Raw genomic sequence first — 19,497 nt, forward strand, 5'->3', positions numbered from 1 at the left:
TTTTGGCCATTTTCTAATAATAATAATAAAAAAATCGTGTAAACTCTCACGCTAATAGTGCTATAAATTATTTAAGAAGACGTATAACCAAAATTTGATTTTTTTAAAGTGATTTTGATTTAGAATAAATATCAAATTAAATTGTTTTCCATTCTAATTCATTCACTTTCATTTATTTAATTTCTTAAACAAGTCTCATTCAAGCACCAAGAATTCTTTTCAATTCATAATTGCCATCAGAATGAGATTATCAAGCTTTTACACCTACTTAAATTGGCGATCCAGCTATAATTAGCTAAATGGATCAATTTTTTATTTTTTTTTATGGTTTTCAAAAATATCACTTGTGAGTTGTGTATTATTAACATTGCTTCAATTGATTAATTATAATTGATTTGAATGGTTATGGTAAAAAGAGTTATATACTACATCCAATTTGGCAACAATTGACACTACATGACTATTCGATAATCAATATGACAATTTTAGCTAATTTCTTTTTTATCGTATAGTTTAGTTTTTACTTTTGAGGCAGATGTTTAGAATATTTATATCTATCTATTTATATATAATATATAATATAAAGCTAGATATAAACAAGATGACGTGACACCTCTTTATAGCCAAGAAACACATTTATCTTTTTTCTTTTTTTTTTTGGGGGGGGGTGGGATTTTAGTGTCTAAATATTTAGGTTAATCCTTTATGCTTTCTCTATAATTAGTGTGATTAAATGTATTCAATTTGTTATTCTTTCTCTATATTAATGGGATTAAATGTACTAAATTATTAGCAAAACAACTAACCTTTCCTCCCGCCAGCATCGTCAAAGATCACTATTTCTAAAAATTAACTTAAACAACTCTTCACCTTTTCATCTTATTCTAAAAAATCTTTAGCTATATATATCATGGAAACATATTTTTTGTTTACCAATTGCCTCCTGTTTGATGTAAATCATTAGGCTATTTTCAAGTATTTTTTTTTTATAAAAAAAATATTGTTTTGATTTGAAATATGAATATTTGATAGGATCCTAATTAGAATGTATTTTGTATCATAATTTTATCTTTATAATTTTAGACGGTTATTGTTCCAACTGTATATAAATTTCTGAATTTATGTGGAACAATTATTATACTCTAATTTTGTCATATTTGCCTCATTCTTATGTTTACTTCTCTTTTTTCGGTGTCATTTTTATTTTTAATTGATAAGCTAAATTTGTATTTTGTCACATTAACGTAAAGAATAACATTTTTCTTTATCCACTTTATATTCTGTTGCTAGTTATCATAATATGTGTTATTCTACTTCTTCTATTAATGTACAAAAGATTGATCATTGTTGATGGAGGTGTGTGTATATATATATTCCTTTTCCTAATTTTTTTTTGGGTATATTACATAATGTTCAATTTGGATGTAATAGCACCATATTAGGCTATTAGTTTGCTATGAAGTGGAAAATGAGTTGAATACAACTTTGAATTTTAGTGTCAACGTCGTTACATTGAATAAGATTAGCACAACTAGTTATACTTCAATTTTTTAATTCCATATTGTGTTATTTCAACTATATATACCGTTTATATTCATTCCTTCAAAAACTTATCAATATAAAACTAGAAAAGTCTATGCATGCAATGCTTTTGTTTGAATTTTTTGTTATATCTTATTTTTTAACATGTAGTTTTTTTAAATATTTTTCAGAAAAAAAATCGCATACCTTATGTTATTTGTTTGTTGTTTTTTAGTTTTGGTATTATAAATTTTTTATCCTTAAATCTTTATATATCAATAAAATTTATAAAATATTATATTGGACAGACAAGTTAATATTTATTCCCTGAAAAACTTATCGATGAAAAAACTAGAAAAATGTATGTAATGCTTTTATTTGAATTTATTGTTATATCTTATTTTTTAGCATTTAGTCTTTTCTAATATTTTTCATAAAAAAAATGCTTATCACAAGTGGACAAAAATCTACCACCACCACGTGTCCAGAAGTGCTCTCAATATAATAATTATAAATATGAGTTCAATCAATCATTCACATATTATTTGTGCTTATCCAACGGACATAAACGTTTATATTATTTGATTCGTGTTGATTTAATATAATTTTTTAGTCTGAATGTATATGTTAGCCTTACTACTTAATTAAATTTTATCAAGGTTTCGGTTGAGGAACCCATATATGGACAAACTACCATTTCCAAATAGCATTATTATATCACCAAAATGTCACTTCACTACTCTTTGCTTTGTCAATGTTAGGGTTTCAAACGGGTCTTTGAAGAAGAAGAAGCCAAAGCTCTTGCATTGCATTAATCTGATCAGTTCTACAAGTATATCTTCGATTCATCGTTTAATCAGGTTAATTTTGCTCTAAAGTTTTTAATTTTTTTGGTTAAAAAAGAGTTTGTGTAGCAATACTTGAATTTTGAATTAACTTCACTTTGTTAGTTGTGCTAAATTGAAATCATGATTGACTGTAATTGAAATATTTTTGGAATGCATTTCTTAGAAGTTTATGACTTTGGTTGAGTTTCTGAGCTGAACTTTTGGGTTTGATCAAATTGGTGTAATTTTATTGAATTTCATTGGTCCTGTTTTTCCAAATTGAGTTGTTGAGATGACTGGATTGAAATTTTGTTTGATATAATATGTTAAACATATTGCATGATCATCAATTCCAACCTTATAAATTTTGCCTAATTCTACTGTTTCGTATGTAGAGGGAGGAGTGTTAATAAGAGGGTTACTGGTGCAAGTTTTGTTGTGTCGAAGATGGGTGGAATAGAAGGTACAACTGCAATGTCAGATGCGAGAATGGGGAACATGATTTTCGAATCTATTTTGGAGGAAGGAGTCTTTCGTTTTGATTGCTCTGCAGATGATAGAAATGCAGCATTTCCGAGTATTTCCTTTGTTGATCCAAAAGTTAGGGAGACACCGTTAATGTCTATACATAAAGTTCCATCATATATTCCTACTTTTGAATGTGTCATGGGACAACAAATTGTTAATATTGAGGTAGCAATCTCCTCTTCATGTTAATAGTTAATTTTTTTTTTGACTATGTTATTGATCAAGATTATTTCTACTTCAATTAAGCTTCCATCAGGTACCTCATTCTATGGAACTGGGGAGGTTAGTGGTCAGCTCGAAAGAACTGGGAAAAGGGTGAGTTTCAAATACAATTCTGTTGATCAAGATATACTCAATATGCTCTTCTACCTTATCGAGTTGTATTTTCTCCATATTTTATGAATTATAGGCAACAAGAAAAAGAATTTACAAGGACTTATGTTTATAGAGAGCAAACTGTCCTCAATAAAAAGATCAGTCAAAAGCTACTTCTAACATGAAACTTAAGATGACACTGCCTGTCTGAGGCAGATCCAGGATTTTATGTGGATGGGTGCACTATTATGAAGAGGCAGGTCTAGAATTTATGTTTAACAGGTTTAGCGTTTAGAGTCTTACTATTAACTCATTACACTTTTGAACTTATAGGATCAAAATTAAATTCTTTCTACAATTTTAATGATTTTCACATATACTCCATGTCGAAACCCGAAAATGTTGGGATTAGTAGAGCTAGTTGACTATGCTACATCGTTCACTGCTACTAGTTTTTATATATACATTTGTTTTACATAATATTAAATTGTATGGTGACAAAAGTAGAATAGAGATTCGAATCTGTCAAAATTGGGATTTTGAAAGAATAAACCTAATAAGAAAGAAGGAAAAAGAGAAGTACATTTGGGCCCAATTTTAAAAAAAGAAAGAAAAGAATAACAAGGTAAGCATGGAGTTTACACCGCCAAATTCACTTATAGAGGTGCACCCAATGATTATTGCACCATAGGACACTTTGAGCTTAGGTACACAAATATATATTGAAGTATTTTATAAAATTATAACATTATTATACATATCTAAGGAAAGGAGCATGGTTCATGTGAACCCATACCCATCCACCTAGATATAGCCTTGCATTGAGGAAGCAAAGGGTAGTTCCGGTCCCGAACATGTACATTCTAGTGGACTATACAACGACAACGAACTAGGTCTCAGTCTGTAACAAGTTGTGGTCGTTCTGAGGATTCATCATGAATAGGTTGCTTATGTTGGCTTCCAGCATACCACAACCCTCCTCCTTTATTTGGGTTTGTGACCGGCAATGTGAGCAAGCTTGCACATGCGGAGTTGTTATGTACATTAGGGACTATGGTGTTGAAAGTTGTATTTTGACCAAGACTTATGAGGTCATGTAATGGCAGACCATACATACTGCACATCTTGGAAGAGCTTCACTCGCCTTTAACGCAGTCCTTGAATTAAAGTTCTGCGGTTTCTAACACATAATAAATGAACTTCTGGAAAGAGCCTAAGGTGAACAATCAGCAGCAGTGTACAGCTTGCTAATTACTGGTCAGTAGTGTTGATTTGGAACGGGCAATGAAACATAAATCAAACAGATGCATTTATTTGTGATCATTTGGTGCTTAACAAAATTAAAGAACCAAAATTTAAGGCGCTGGTCCCTTTAATAGTGGGAATAAAGCATGATAAGAAAGACCTTTGAAGACCAGTGAAAAATACCTATGAAGAAACATGACCTTCCAAGAGCAAATCACAAGATGAAAGTGGTTAACAGAGTTAAAACACCTGCAAATTTAATTTTATTAATTTCAGATTTTGACATGGAATACTGATGCATGGGGTTATGGTCCGGGAACTACTTCCTTGTATCAATCACACCCGTGGGTGCTTGCTGTTCTTCCCAGTGGCGAGACACTTGGAGTTCTGGCAGATACAACACATCGATGTGAGGTATAGCTACTCTACTTCCTACACCCATGCAAGCACTTATATGTGTTTTGTGTCTTGTCTTTTTGTGTGTGTATTTGTATCTATTCACATATTCTTTACTAAACTACAATTGATGTGTCACTGAATGATTGTTATCATTTGAAGGTTGACTTGCGACAAGAATCCAATATAAGATTTATCAGTCGACAATCCTATCCTGTTATTACATTTGGCCCATTTCCTTCACCAATTGATGTTCTTGTATCCCTCTCTCATGCAATCGGTATGTTCTTACACTATTATGCTTCATTTTTCAGGGATATACAATCTCCTCTTTAAAATAATTTTCTTATTTCTGAGTAGAAAGTAGTGGCGAGGAGATGTATCTTTTCACTTCATTTGTATTTCATAACTAAGTGTGGAAATTCCTACTCTCAGGTCTCAGTCTAAATATAAATATAATTGTAAAGCAATTGAGTTCTGTTTGACAGAGTTGTTTAAATGGTTTCTGATGCATCTTATATCATGAGAGATTTTATAAAACCTATATTTTGATTCTGCTGCTGCTTTCTCCAGAACCCAGAATGTCTCATTGTCTTTAGATAACACTCAACTTACTGCATTTGTTAAAATGGTATCTGATGCATTTCAATTTCATGTTATGAGAAGCTCTTTTAACTCTATTGCTTCATTCTTGTGGATAATTAAGCTCAAAATAAAGACTTCTAAATTCTAATTTGAAAATTTTTTATTCCATTCCTCCCAACCAGCACAGCACTTTCACTTTCCCTATTTATCATACTACTTTGTTTGAAGTAACGGTCATATAATTTTGAATCAGGAACTGTGTTTATGCCTCCAAAGTGGTCCTTGGGTTATCACCAATGCCGATGGAGCTATGTTCCGGATGCTCGTGTTCGAGAGGTATGGTCATTTCTTTTATGTGAAGTAGTCTATTGCTCTCCTCATAGTGCTTGTTTTGCATTTTTATTTACTTTGTTGCTATACTCTGGCTACCTGGATGCACTTTACATTCTTCCTTTGCCACCAACTATTACTAATTTTCTTATCCTCTTCTTTTTACCTCCATTACTTGTGTTGTGGGGGTTTAGGGGTGGAGGAATCTAATAATTGATTATTACTCAGCTAGGGGCGTAGGAACCATACAAGCTTTAATTTGTCCCTTGTTTCAAAGCTTGATTTCATTTGCCTTTTCTTATCCCCCACTTACATAATACTTTGTCCCCCCCNCCCCCCCCAGGTATGCATCTGGCCATCTTATCTTATATTTCAGTGTGTCTTACCTCATGCAGATTGCAAGGACCTTTCGGGAAAAGAAGATTCCTTGTGATGTCATATGGATGGACATTGACTACATGAACGGTTTTCGATGTTTTACATTTGATAAGGCACGACCTTACTACTTAATCCTGATATATTGTTGATTCTACAGCCAGTTAGTCCAAGTCAATGATCTATTTGTCAGATGTTGATCAAAATTTTCATCTCCTCCCAATTGACATTATTTATTCATGACCTGGCATTAACTTGCAGGCACTTAGTCTGGAGAGGATCACTTGATAATATTTCCTTTGTATATGTAATAGCAAGAACTCTCACCTCCAACCCATATATTATTTTTTTCTGTTGATGAAATTTCTATCTATCCAAAAAGGAATAATGCATAAAGCAGGTAACTGGGAAAAGGATTTTTGTTTTTTCTCCTTGAAACTCCGTGAAGAGAATTTTGTTCTCTTCTATTACCTTGGTTTGACATTCTTGGGACTGCAAGCTACTTAAAGTTGTAAACTATGTCATATTTCCTACTGTCCAGTTATCTGGGAAGCATTCCATTTTTGAGTATTTAACTTACTTGGGAAGTTTACAGCTGGATGCTTCTCTCCCCTTCTCCATTCTTTGTACTTGCTTTGAAACATTAATATTCACAAATAGACATAATTTATGAATTTACAGTGTACTTGTCAAAATTATTTTTTGAGAGTATTTGATCTATGGAAATGCTTGCTTTTGGTATCTGATATTAAACAGGTTGTACTTCATTTGCATTAGATAGTGTCACCTCTTTCTCATTTTTATCTAGTTATGATAACTAAGGTGAATACTTTTTTTGTTTACCAATGTCAAAACTGACACATCTTATAAACTTTTCTGGACATGGTTGTCAGGAGCGTTTTCCAGATCCAAAGTCCCTTGTAGAAGAACTTCATCAATCAGGTTTCAAAGCAATCTGGATGCTTGATCCAGGGATTAAGAATGAAAAGGGATATTTTGCTTATGATAGTGGTTCTGAAGCAGATGTGTGGGTTCAAACAGCAGACGGGAGGCCTTATATTGGTATGTGTTTATCCTGCAGTGTAAACCTTTTTTTTTAATTGTTTGTATACATTTTTCAGACTTGTCATATTTTTATCTCCATCTTTAGGTGACGTGTGGCCTGGGCCTTGTGTGTTTCCGGATTTCACTCAATCGAAAGCCCGATCATGGTGGGCTAACCTAGTTAAAGATTTCATTTCCAATGGTGTGGATGGTATATGGAATGACATGAATGAACCAGCTGTTTTTAAGGTGGATTATTGAACGTCAAAAAACTTTTAATGTTGCTCTTCTTTTTTCATCTGTCTTTTTTTATTGCAGACAGTAACAAAGACAATGCCGGAGAGCAATATTCACAGGGGAGATCCTGAATTTGGAGGTTGTCAGAATCATTCATACTATCACAATGTATGCCTACTTTTCCTGCTGTAGCTTTATGTGCAAGTTGAATGTGAAAATATAATAGAAGCTGAGAGAGAGAGATCTACTGGTGTGCTTGCTGATGACACCCCTGCTCCTTTACTTAATAATGTAATATGCTTATAAATTGACTTGGCTGCCTTTTAAGGTTTATGGGATGCTCATGGCACGATCAACCTACGAAGGAATGAAGCTAGCTAATGGAAATAAACGCCCTTTTGTTCTCACACGGGCTGGGTTTGTGGGTAGCCAGAGGTATGCTGCTACATGGACAGGGGATAACCTTTCTACATGGGAGCACTTGCAGATGAGTATCTCCATGGTTCTTCAACTGGTTAGTAGCCAAGTATAATCACTTATGTCGCTAAGTTTATGTCAGATGCAGGCTTTTCCCTTTTGAATTATACTGCCTGCCACCCCTCGTACCCGTGTCTGACACTAATCCAGTAATATCTATTTGTTGTTTTTATTTAATTTTGTTAATATGACTCATTTTGATTTAGCAGACTCCAACAGTTCACTTCTTTTTGCATCTTAGGCAGCTTCAACTAGTATTTTTAAGAAGTTGTGAAGGATCTACTAAAATGGAGTCTTCAATATTTTCTGTTTGACTCGCTCTAAATCAATTATAAAAATGATGAAGTTTGCTAAGGGAATATGACAATTAATAATGTGTTTTGAAGTTCTCTTAGACCTTAGTCAATGAACTGCTTGCTTTTTATTGAAGAATTTTTAAAGTTGATAAAGTATCCATGAGAGATGTACTTTATCTGTTTTGCTATGGTAGATTATTGCTTGATATTAGTATCTGATTCCTGTCTTGGTTCCATCTCTGTGCAACTAATTAGGACATGGTTATGTCAATGCAAAGATGTAACACACTATATTGCCCTATCATAGATTCTTTTATCTAGTACTTAAAATTGGTATTTCAAGCTATTAATATTCATATCACTTTTTTCCCTATTTTCTGTTAAGAAATCATGGCATTTATTGTTACATGACACAGGATGTAAATCTGTTTCGCTCTTTATCATAGTTAAATTTCACACACAATTAATTTCCAGACCCCGTGTGTGTGTTGTACATGTGTATCATGTATAAATTCTTTACGAGTAACAGTTATTGAAACAAATATATTAGTTTGATTTCGCATTGCACTAGGTTGATGCATTGCACTCTTCTGATGAGGCAACTTTATATTCAGGGACTCAGTGGTCAGCCACTTACAGGACCAGATATAGGCGGCTTTGCTGGAAATGCAACTCCTCGGATGTTTGGGAGGTGGATGGGTGTTGGTTCCCTGTTTCCCTTTTGCCGTGCGCATTCTGAGAAGGACACAAATGATCATGAGCCTTGGTCATTTGGGGAGGAGGTCCACTTCTTTTCTATAATTCTGATTTATGAGTAGTCAACAATTTTGCAAGTTCTGTTTAGTCAAATGACTTATTTAATGTTTCTCTGTCATATCCTGTGGTTCGTCCTGAAAGATTATCAAAGTTCTGCTTATGTTCATCCTCAAAAAAAAATATCAAAGCTCTGCATATGTTTCTGAGTGTAACCTGGTCCCTGTTGGGAGTTTGAGTTTTCATGTTATACTCATTCATTTCCTTAAGGGCTTGCACTCTCTCAATGCCTGTTATTGTTTCAATGGTTAATCGAGTCTCAAACATCCTTGATCCTTATTCTGAAGCTTCAAACATGTAGATTTTATAAGACCAGTCTCATGACAATGATACAATAGCAATTCACATGTATTATCTGGATACCATGTCGAGAAGTGTGATTTTGTTGCTCATTTGATTGCATGGATGATTACAATTCTTCCCACATATTTATATGAAATTCTTTTCTTGGACATCTTTAAGGTAATTAAATCTACAAATAACTGCCGATCACTCTAGAGGAACAAATCCCAATTATTCACTCTGGAGATACAAATCCGTACAATCACCCTAACAGAGATATTCATTTACTTTCCATTTAAATGGTGTAAAATAGCCATTTTTTTGCATTAGTTTTTACACTTTTGATGCAAGCTTAGTATGTTGGTTCTTGGAGAAAAGTTGAATTTATAACTGTATGTACATTTGAATAGTCAACCATTGTTTTTTGATGGTTTTGTCAAGAGTTCCATTGCTTTGTCTCGTTGAATTGTATCTTAAACAAACAAAGAAAGAGGAAACATTATTAATTGCGGATGTAGTCTCTGCTCCTGATATACTTCGGTTGCTGTTTACCTCATTTCCTGAAGTATGGGTTGATGACTGGTGTAGTTGTGCTAATAGCACTCTTTCTTATTGGCATTCTCCTTGTGGATGGGTGATCGCCTTTTTGTCATGTTCACTCAAGGAAATCGATGAAGACGGATATATTTTGATATAGCTAATTGTGCACAGTGGATTACTCTACTTTATTCAAGTGTCTTCTAGAACTAACCAGAATAATATATACTTTTTCACGTCTTCTCTGTATGTAGATTCTGATTTGACTTGGGATCTTACATCTTAACAGTGCGAGGAAGTTTGCCGCTTGGCATTGGAGCGGCGCTACCGTCTTCTACCACACATTTATACACTCTTTTACTTAGCACACACGAGGGGTACTCCGGTGTCTGCTCCTATCTTTTTTGCTGGTAAATTTTTCATAACTCAAAATTTATTTAGCTCCACAATAAATGTGCATGAAAGCATGGCTGATATAGATAGTAACATCAATTTTGTAGTAATCTGCTGGTTACTCTTGCAGATCCAAAAGACCCCGAGCTGAGGAAACTTGAGAACTCATTTTTGCTGGGACCAATTCTTATATATGCAAGGTTTAATTCTTTTTTCTTCACAGATGCAGTAGTAGGTGACTGTAGAACTCCGCATATGTGGTATCCTTTGTTTGTGTTCTACAATATACCCATTGCTAATATTCCTGTCTATCAGTCAACTTCATAGGTGGCATATTTTATCATTTTAATCTATACAGTAGATTAAGGGAAAACCAAAACATTTTGCTTGTTCCAGTAGGTGCCTATGTAAATGCTATCAGAAGAGATAAAAAAAATCGGTTTTTATTATGGTTAGAAAACAGTTAGGATACTACATATTCAACCCTGTTGTAAATAACAGGCGATTGTGGTCTACTTTTCGTTCCAATAACTATAAGCCTAACAGACAATTTCTTTTATTATTTGCCAAGTGTTTGGTATCAGGTTTTAGAGACGATACTAACTCTATCATGCGAAACCTCTTTCAGTCTTTCTTTCATGCTTCTGGTTGGATTTTGTCTCCAAATCAGACCACTAAATACCTCACACCACCTTGACTATGCAATGCTCTCCATATAATATGGCAACAATAATCCTTGTCTAAGCAACACGGTCTGTTATCTATTTCATTGGTTTGCTTATCAACCAATGATCAAGTGGATTAATGTTAAAATTTCACTTCCCAAATGACTGTCTTCAAGCACCTCCGTATTCACTAGGCAATCGACATTCATAGAGGTGACTGATCTAGTAGTGTGAACGAGATATTGCTAACTAACAAGTCTTTATAATGCAGTTGAGACTTGAGAATTGAGCCTTCAGATGGAGAAAGTTGGTTCATTTTGCCTAACCTAATCCATATTTACTTCGTTTGACTGCTTATTTTCATATATATGGGTCAGTGTGGATGGTTTAATCTGTCACGTGATGACTAACTCATGTTGTACTTGAGCAGCACTCAGCGTGATGAGGAATTGGATACAGCTCATCACAAATTACCAAGAGGCATTTGGTTGAGTTTTGATTTTGACGATTCACATCCGGTATTTATTCTTGGGAACTGGATTAAGCACTCATATTATCACTATTTTAATGTACTTTTAATTATCATTGCTTTTATATCTTGTAAAATTTTAGGATTTACCTGCACTATATTTGCTTGGTGGATCAATCATCCCTGTCGGTCCACTTTATCAGCATGTGGGTCAAGCTAATCCTAGTGATGATTTAACATTACTCATCGCTCTGGATGAAAATGGTATTTTCTATCTTTTATGTCATAATAACATAGTTGACTCCCAAACTCTGGGTAAATTATGGTTGACTAGGTTTAGTTGGTTTAGCAGTTATCGGGAATCTCCTCTTACTTTTTCCATCCCAATTTGTCCTATTTCATTTGTTGAGTGCCAAAGTCAACCAAATTTTGTAATTAAATTATTTAATTCATTTTAGAATATTATATTCTTAATGCTTTTAGAATATAAAACTAGATTTAGAGGAAACCTCAGAAGTGTTCCAAGTTTCCAAAATTGCATTTCAGAATATGAATAACACCTAGAAAGATCAACCAAAAGACCTAGCCAAAAAATAAGAAAGAGGAAAGATCAATCAAAAGTTATTTTACTTGATAAAAGGGAAGGATTCATGAAATATCAATTAATCATGAGATGCCGTTTCTGTAAATTTCGATAAAGTTAGGGAAGTAAGCTAGGAAGAATGTTTTTTTGGGGGGTCATTTTAGGATAAGTTATCCTGAATCAGAATGACAGAGCTAGGACGCTGGTGGAATTTGGGAAATAACAGGAAGAGTACACTGAGATTGAGGAAAATTGGTGTTGAATCAAGCCAAGAGAAATACTAGAAAATTTTCCGAGATTCTTTTCCTTTCTCCTGTATGTGGAAAAAGAGTTCTTTAGCAGCTACAGCACTCAGCATTACCTATACTTTTGCAATTTCAGGTAAAGCTGAAGGTCTTCTTTTTGAAGATGATGGTGATGGATATGAATATAGCCAAGGTGGATATCTTTTGACAACATATGTTGCTGAGCTTCAGTCTTCTGTTGTTACTGTGCAAGTCGCCAAAACAGAAGGAAATTGGAGAAGGCCAAAGCGTCGATTGCATGTTAGGATATTGCTGGGTAAAGGTGCTATGGTATGTTTCCTCATTCCTCACATATATTAGCTTTAGGAAAAGAGAGACCATTTAAGACAGATGTGTTTAATTGGTGATTGTTTGCTATGGATCTCCTTATCCAGCTTGATGCTTGGGGTTCTGATGGAGAGATTATACAATTAGCAATGCCATCAGAAACTGATGTATCAAATTTGGTTTCTGAAAGTGAAGAGAAGTACAGAAATCGTCTGGGTAAACGAGCTCTTCCACTTGTCCAGCTTTGCTTTTTTGTAATATTTTGTTCTCTCTCCAACTTACTGTACAACTCTTACTTGGACTTGCATCAAAAGTGGATCTCTCATCAGATGAAATGGAACTGTGCGAAATTTAATTGTTATTCAAGTTTATTTCCTAGATAGCACAGCACTGTTTAAAAGTTGTACCCAAGTCAGACACCTGCACCCACTACTGAACACTCTCTGTGGTTTCTGTTCAACACTGTTGAGAATATAATTAATAATGAAAGTGTGCTCTCTCTATCAACTTAAGCTTTTAGATGAGATGACCACACACTTCAAGCATGTCCTAGAACTTCTATTGTAATTCTTTAACGTCAACACTGGTATCACCCATTTGTGGTGTTTCATCTGTGCTGAATGCAGATGCACAAGAGAATGCTACAGTATTGCTGCTTCCAGTAAATTTCTTTTATTAGGTGTAGGAAAATCGATGATCTGAAATAATCATTAGGTTCCGGTTAAATGTAAAAACATGATTTAGTAAAGGTTTTCCAAATTCTATTAATGTATCACCCGTACATGCCTGAAATGACTACCAACTTGACGGTACATATTTAATGTCTCACATTTTAAAAAACATTTTAATTTCTGATCTGAAATTCTACATTTGTTTGGCTGCTGCTGTTAGTAATCATATAGATTGAGTGATTGCCGAGTCAGTCTTGAATAGTAAATCTTGAAAACATGGGGGGTTTGTAGGAGGATTCAAGGGAAATCTTTTGCAGGTCTTCCATTTTTCATGTTTTTCAGGGTGGTGAGGCCCAAGTTATGTAAGGATTTATTTTGAAAACACTACATGGGACCCCTATTAGCTGTTGAATGCAGTGTGTTCTCTATCAACGAGAACTAAGCAGCTGGTTTTCTAATTATCACACTTACAGATTAGCAGAGTAATTGGGGTTCTTTACTTTTGATGTTTGTTTTATAGGTCTACCTATTCTTGGACATCTTATCCTTTTCAGTTCAATTTCTTTTGGTGCAAGTTGTTTTATAACTGAAAGAAAGTTTTGTTTCCATGTTGTTAATTAATTGCAGAAAGTGCTAAACGTATACCAGATGTGGAAACTATCTCTGGACATAAAGGAGTAGAACTTTCAAGGACCCCAGTTGTTCTGAAGAGTGGTGATTGGGAGCTGAAAGTGGTCCCTTGGATAGGTGGTAGAATCCTTTCTATGAACCATATTCCTTCAGGTATTGTGAGCTTCATAGTTCTTTTTTTCTTCAGTAATTCGATAACCCTTCACTTTCTTTGCATTTTTGCTGGTATTCATCAAACTTATTCATGTCTATTTACATTGCAAGTATCCTTTATTTAATACATTAGTGGACATGTACACTGAAAAGTGTTTGGACACTACTTAAATTGGTCATGCTAAATATCTTCATAACGTTCTTTTAGTTGTCCACTAGTCCAAAATGATGATTTAATCAAAATCCAGACTATACATGCTCATTTATCATATGTGATACTACCAACAATTCATTTCTCTAGACTCTTTTCCACAACTAACAAGTTAAGATTTGACTGCATTACAAACTAACACCAGTTTAATCGAACTTATAATCTTTCACTATCTGAACAGTGGTTCTCTTGTCCTTCCTCAGTTATTCATACAATGTTTGAATAGAGAAATGGGTTTTCCATATTTCTATCTGATAAAAGAGCCTTTTATTGTTAAACATTTTAATCCTTTGTTTTGCTATATGAAGCATTGGTTTGAGTTCTCATCTTTTTTTACTCTTATCTGTACTTAGCATTTCTGTCCAACCAGATTTCTCCCCTGTTTTCTCAATGTATGGAAACCTATAAGCTTGATTAAAGTACTGATATCAGAAGAAATGCTGATTATTTATACCGTCTTATTCATCTATTTCCTGGTAACAGGAACTCAATGGCTTCATAGCCGGGTGGAAATAAATGGGTACGAAGAATATAGTAACCGTGAATACAGATCAGCGGGGTGTACTGAGGAGTATTCAGTTATTGAGTAAGTAAATAAGAAGTTCCTCATGTAGCATATTTCAAATAGTTTCTATTTGGTAACCGAGGAACGAAATTAGTATTAATTAAGTTCTAGCAATGACAATTTTTATTCTTCATTGATCAAAAATGGAAAACTGAAAATGCTGCTTGTGTGAATTCAAGTTTCCAATTTCTGTTGAATAAAATGGTAAATCTTTTGAGATTCATTATAAGGGAGAATTTATTTTCTCACCTGATAGAAAGTTGTGCATGTACTGTGGTCCAGAAGAAAGAAAAGTGTAGCTGAACTTCCAAATAAATGGCACAAAAATGTGAAAACAATGAAAAGATTAGTGAACATAATAAAAAGGAGCTGTTGTTGGGATTGAGCTGAAATCTGGCTAAGGTGGTGTTTTTTTTATACTCCCGATTGAAATGTGAAAGAGAGAAACCAGCAGCCTTGTAGGGTTAACTTGTTTTTGTAAATCCTGGAAGGCATAGTGAAACTAGGTCTGTACTTGTTTTTGGATATACTTAGAAATGAATTTCTGATTTGGAAGCAGGGAAAAGAGAGCCAGAATTTTTAAAATTGTAGGATTAATCTGTCAAACAATTTATTTGATTGTCAAACTTCTCTAGCGGCTCCCTGTATTGTAATCAATCGTCACAGAGTGTCTTTTCTGAGGTAATGAAATTATCTGGATTGTTCTCGACTCAAATCTAGGAGATAGTACTATAATTTTTGAAAATATCTTCTTGTAATTTTCCAAATCACATTTTTTTTAGAGAATTGGTGCACTGTTTTAAATATTAGGAAGGGTCAAATGTTTGGCTTCTGATATGTTAATCATTTAAGAGTGAAGATGGATTTGAATTGGGTAGTGTTGGGTGATATAACTTCTTCATATATGACATCGTCGAAAAGTTTTGGTGTGATTATGCTATTGCACTTCATTTTTGTCCCATCTCATAAAGCAGTTCAATTTGGTCTTATATGCTAATTCTTCATTTTTGAAAATTTTCTTTCCGTATTTGTTACTTTTAAAATTAGAATTTTGATTCATTATTGTATATTTTATCCACAAGGGGACTTTTTCTTCTCTGTTGTTCACTTTAACTCTTCCTGTTCTGCAGACGAGATCTGGAACAGGAAGGAGAATCAGAGTCTCTTAGGCTGGAAGGTGATATAGGTGGAGGATTAGTTATGGAACGATATATATCTTTGCCAAAAGACAACTCCAAGGTTTTCTGCATTGATTCTGGAATTGTAGCTCGTGGAGTTGGTGCTGGTTCTGGAGGATTTTCTAGGTCTGTTCTATCCTACATCTTATTATTGAAAACTACTTGTAGGATCTCTAATAACCACCTGTTGAAATATTGATTTCCTTACTGGCTATGCTGCTGGGCTTTTCAAAAATGTTGTCGTGTGCGTGTGGGATTCTCCAAAAGTAGTGCATTTTTGGATGATCTAACATTGGTGCAGCAACATTTTTGGAGGGTCTAAGCAACATAGCTTTACTTGTAGATTTTAACAAAAATAATTATTTTTTCGGTCAATATTCTTATTTCTGGATGGTCATGTTCATAATAGCTGGTTGAAATATACTCTCTCTCCCCTTTATATGGTCTAGAGCCTCAATTTAATTCATTCTCTCTCTCTTATTTCTGATGGCTTTTGGCATACTTTTTATTGTGTTGGTAGGCTTGTGTGCTTGCGTGTGCATCCAATGTTCACGTTGTTGCACCCAACGGAATCATATGTGTCCTTTACTTCCATCAATGGGTCCAAGCATGAACTTTGTCCAGAATCTGGAGAACGAGTGTTTGAAGGAGATCTTCTCCCAAAGGGTACATCCTACTCATTATTTTTGCTCACCTGAACTGTTTTATTTTTATTGTGCACACATATTTGTGGTCATATTACTCTGAAGAAACCTGTTTTGCGCAAACCTTTTCATTTTGTAAAAGCATAACAGGAAGTAAAAGTAGATTATAGTGGATGGCCTGAACTTGGTTGTGGTGTAGGTATGCCAATATATGTAAATTTCTGTGAGACTCGACCAGATTTTGAATTAGTATGGTACGGTAGTAAGACTAGTGAAGTCACCAGGGCTTGCTTCTTTAGAGGAATATAATAGTAAGACGGGACTGGAAGAACGGAAAAGACAAATTGGGAGCTATTTATGGGAAGATTCCAAATGAGGGGAAGTGCACAAATTGCACGAGTTACCCGTCAATGTGCAACACTTCCAGTAAGCAACTTGTTATAATTCCCTGTTCCAGTTATTCAGAAATATTCTCCCCATTTGGTGTTTCTTCATGCTTATTCCCTCTTCATCAGTTTCATCTATTTAAACTTTATGTAAGAGCTAGAAGAAGATATCGAAAGGGGCATAGATGCTTTACCTGGTCTATTCAGACACCTAAGAAACGGGGATCAAAGCTTGACAGGATGTCATTTATTACGTAGGGAAAGAATAAAGCTACAAGTACAATGTGTAAGCATCTCCTGCAAATATTTGAAGGACCCATCCTTTTCCGGAATGTATGCTGAATACTCTAAACCAATTTGAGTGAAAGGTTTTAGCTGCAATGTTCGATATGAGGTGCTTTTATTTGCATGTTCACCTATTTGGTCTATTCAGACACCTTAAGAAACGGGGATCAAAAGCTTGACAGGATGTCATTTATTACGTGGGAAAGAATAAAGCTACAAGTAAAATGTGTAAGCATCTCCTGCAAATATTTGAAGGACCCATCCTTTTCCGGAATGTATGCTGAATACTCGAAACCAATTTGAGTGAAAGGTTTTAGCTGCAATGTTCGATATGAGTTGCTTTTATTTGCATGTTCACCTATTTAGCCTATTTCTATTTTTGCCGATGTGGGATTTTTTATATAACGTTGGTGTTCAGATCAGCTTGCACACACTTTTTACTATTCCATTAAGTACCTGCTATCTTCCACAAATACAAAAAAGGGTAATTCTAATCACTTAAGCTTAGGCAGATGGAAATAAATCACCTAATGTTTTTCATCTCTAATGTGGTTTAATCAGTTGATTATTTGTTCAGTGTTCATGAGTAAAATCAGGGTTGCAATGTTTGAACCAGTGTGACTATGTTGATGCCTTTTCTTGAATTCCTTTTCAGGTGAATGGATGCTTGTTGATAGATATCTTGGTCTAGGATTAGTCAATCGATTCAACATTGATCAAGTACACAAATGTATGGTGCATTGGGGTACCGGAACAGTGAATCTAGAGCTCTGGTCTGAAGAGAGGCCCGTCTCAAAGGAATCACCTCTTAAAATATCTCACGAGTACGAAGTACAAAAGATAGCCTAAAACTGTCACCCAGCATTGACAACTAGTTCAATGAGTATTTTCTGGGATTGAAGAACAGTATACATTTTCAAAAGCTATGGCCTTATGTAGATGGTGTAAAGGCAATAAGAATGACTTAGACGTCATACTCACCTTCCTCCAGCTTATTATTGACAGTCCGTTCAGGGTTTCAAACTCAATGATGCAGCTAAACACGAATAAATAAAGTTTTCCGAGAAAACCTTGCTAGTCAGGGAAGACCTTGTAGGAATAAGAGACAGAAGATTGCTAAAGAGGACACTGTATATGGTCCTGGAATCTTATTAGTTTTGGACTTTTGGTATGCAGACCAAACAATAAAATTAATGCAAGCCTCCTGCCATAGTTTGACAATTCACACTGGCTATGTAGATGGCATAATGACAATTTAAAACCTCCTCTTAATTTGTTCTTCCCTTTATCCTTCTGGAAAGGGGGACCTTGGGAAAAAGTATTAACTCCAAGGGGTGTGTTGGTATAGGAAGGGAAATGTTTTTCATGAAAATATTTTCTTAGAAAATAAGGGCCGGGGTCCGATCTGCGCATCGTAACCCAACAAATAAAGTACATTATATAGTCCATTAACCTATGTGAAGGTAGCAAATACCAAACAGGTAAAGTTGGTGATCAATAACCGAGTTATAAACAACTAATTAAAGCCTATAACCCCCCCACCCTTTGCATATAGCTTCAGTCATAACCACCCTACTAACAACCACATTATTTTAAACCAATTTCTTGAATACGCTCAACTCCATTCATCCATTTCTTCTCAAAAATAAAAAAAATAAAAAGACTAAGCTCGTGACACCATTTTTCTTGTAGAAAATATGGTTATAGGGCCTTCTCCATTTGTTCCTCTTCTTCTTGTACTCAGCCTAGGATTACTTCTCCATGGCCAAAACATAATTGAAAGAGTTCCATTAGCCCTTGATATTGAAGAAATAAACTTCACTTTCTATATTTTCATCCCTTTTTTAGCCATTGTGTTTGTATATTATACTACTCAATCAATCTTGGCATCTCTTATTGTTATACTACTAACCTACATTGTTTTAAAAATTCTTCTTGGTCCACTTTTACTAGTAGTGTTACTATGTTTGATAATTATTTATGCACCTTCTTTACAAGGTTACAACAATTATTATTATAGGGTGAGAGATCATGAAGATGAGTTTAGAAGATGGGGATGGTTGTATATTATTTTGATCTTCTTGGGTTTTCAAGTGATGTTTTCTTCAACACAAGGTAATGAATGGGGACTTGCTATGCTTGGTGTGGTTGTTTACATCTTATTTAACTTCTTTAGTGAGTAAGTCTCGATCAGTGGACAAAGTTATCTAATACTTATGCTGGTGGATGTAGCAAGTATTCAGTGGAATCATTGAACCGCGAGCAAACTGACCATGACACCGTG

General features: G+C 34.5%; 1 protein-coding gene across 1 annotated transcript; it reads left to right on the forward strand.

Moving 5' to 3' along the window:
* Nucleotides 1-2,136: 2,136 nt before the first annotated feature.
* LOC125841596 (uncharacterized) lies at nt 2,137-18,474 on the forward strand. The gene is made up of 23 exons (XM_049520747.1): nt 2,137-2,381; nt 2,744-3,041; nt 3,123-3,191; nt 4,713-4,850; nt 4,995-5,112; nt 5,671-5,753; nt 6,143-6,238; nt 7,016-7,184; nt 7,273-7,415; nt 7,485-7,571; nt 7,732-7,917; nt 8,791-8,958; nt 10,098-10,218; nt 10,332-10,401; nt 11,297-11,384; nt 11,479-11,599; nt 12,300-12,493; nt 12,598-12,706; nt 13,789-13,944; nt 14,639-14,741; nt 15,851-16,024; nt 16,419-16,564; nt 17,869-18,474. Exons 1-23 carry the CDS (start codon nt 2,203-2,205, stop codon nt 18,060-18,062), a joined length of 3,210 nt encoding a protein of 1,069 aa, XP_049376704.1. The 5' UTR covers nt 2,137-2,202; the 3' UTR covers nt 18,063-18,474.
* The last annotated feature ends 1,023 nt before the right edge of the window (nt 18,475-19,497 follow it).

Source organism: Solanum stenotomum, chromosome 10 (genome assembly GCF_019186545.1).
Source record: "Solanum stenotomum isolate F172 chromosome 10, ASM1918654v1, whole genome shotgun sequence".
Classification (NCBI taxonomy): Eukaryota; Viridiplantae; Streptophyta; class Magnoliopsida; order Solanales; family Solanaceae; genus Solanum; species Solanum stenotomum.

Coding starts and splice junctions, on each gene's coding strand:
- LOC125841596 (XM_049520747.1), top strand. CDS start 2,203: ATGGACAAACTACCATTTCCAAATAGCATTATTATATCACCAAAATGT. Junction 7,185..7,272: donor AGACGGGAGGCCTTATATTG/GTATGTGTTTAT, acceptor CTCCATCTTTAG/GTGACGTGTGGCCTGGGCCT. Junction 11,385..11,478: donor ATTTTGACGATTCACATCCG/GTATTTATTCTT, acceptor GTAAAATTTTAG/GATTTACCTGCACTATATTT.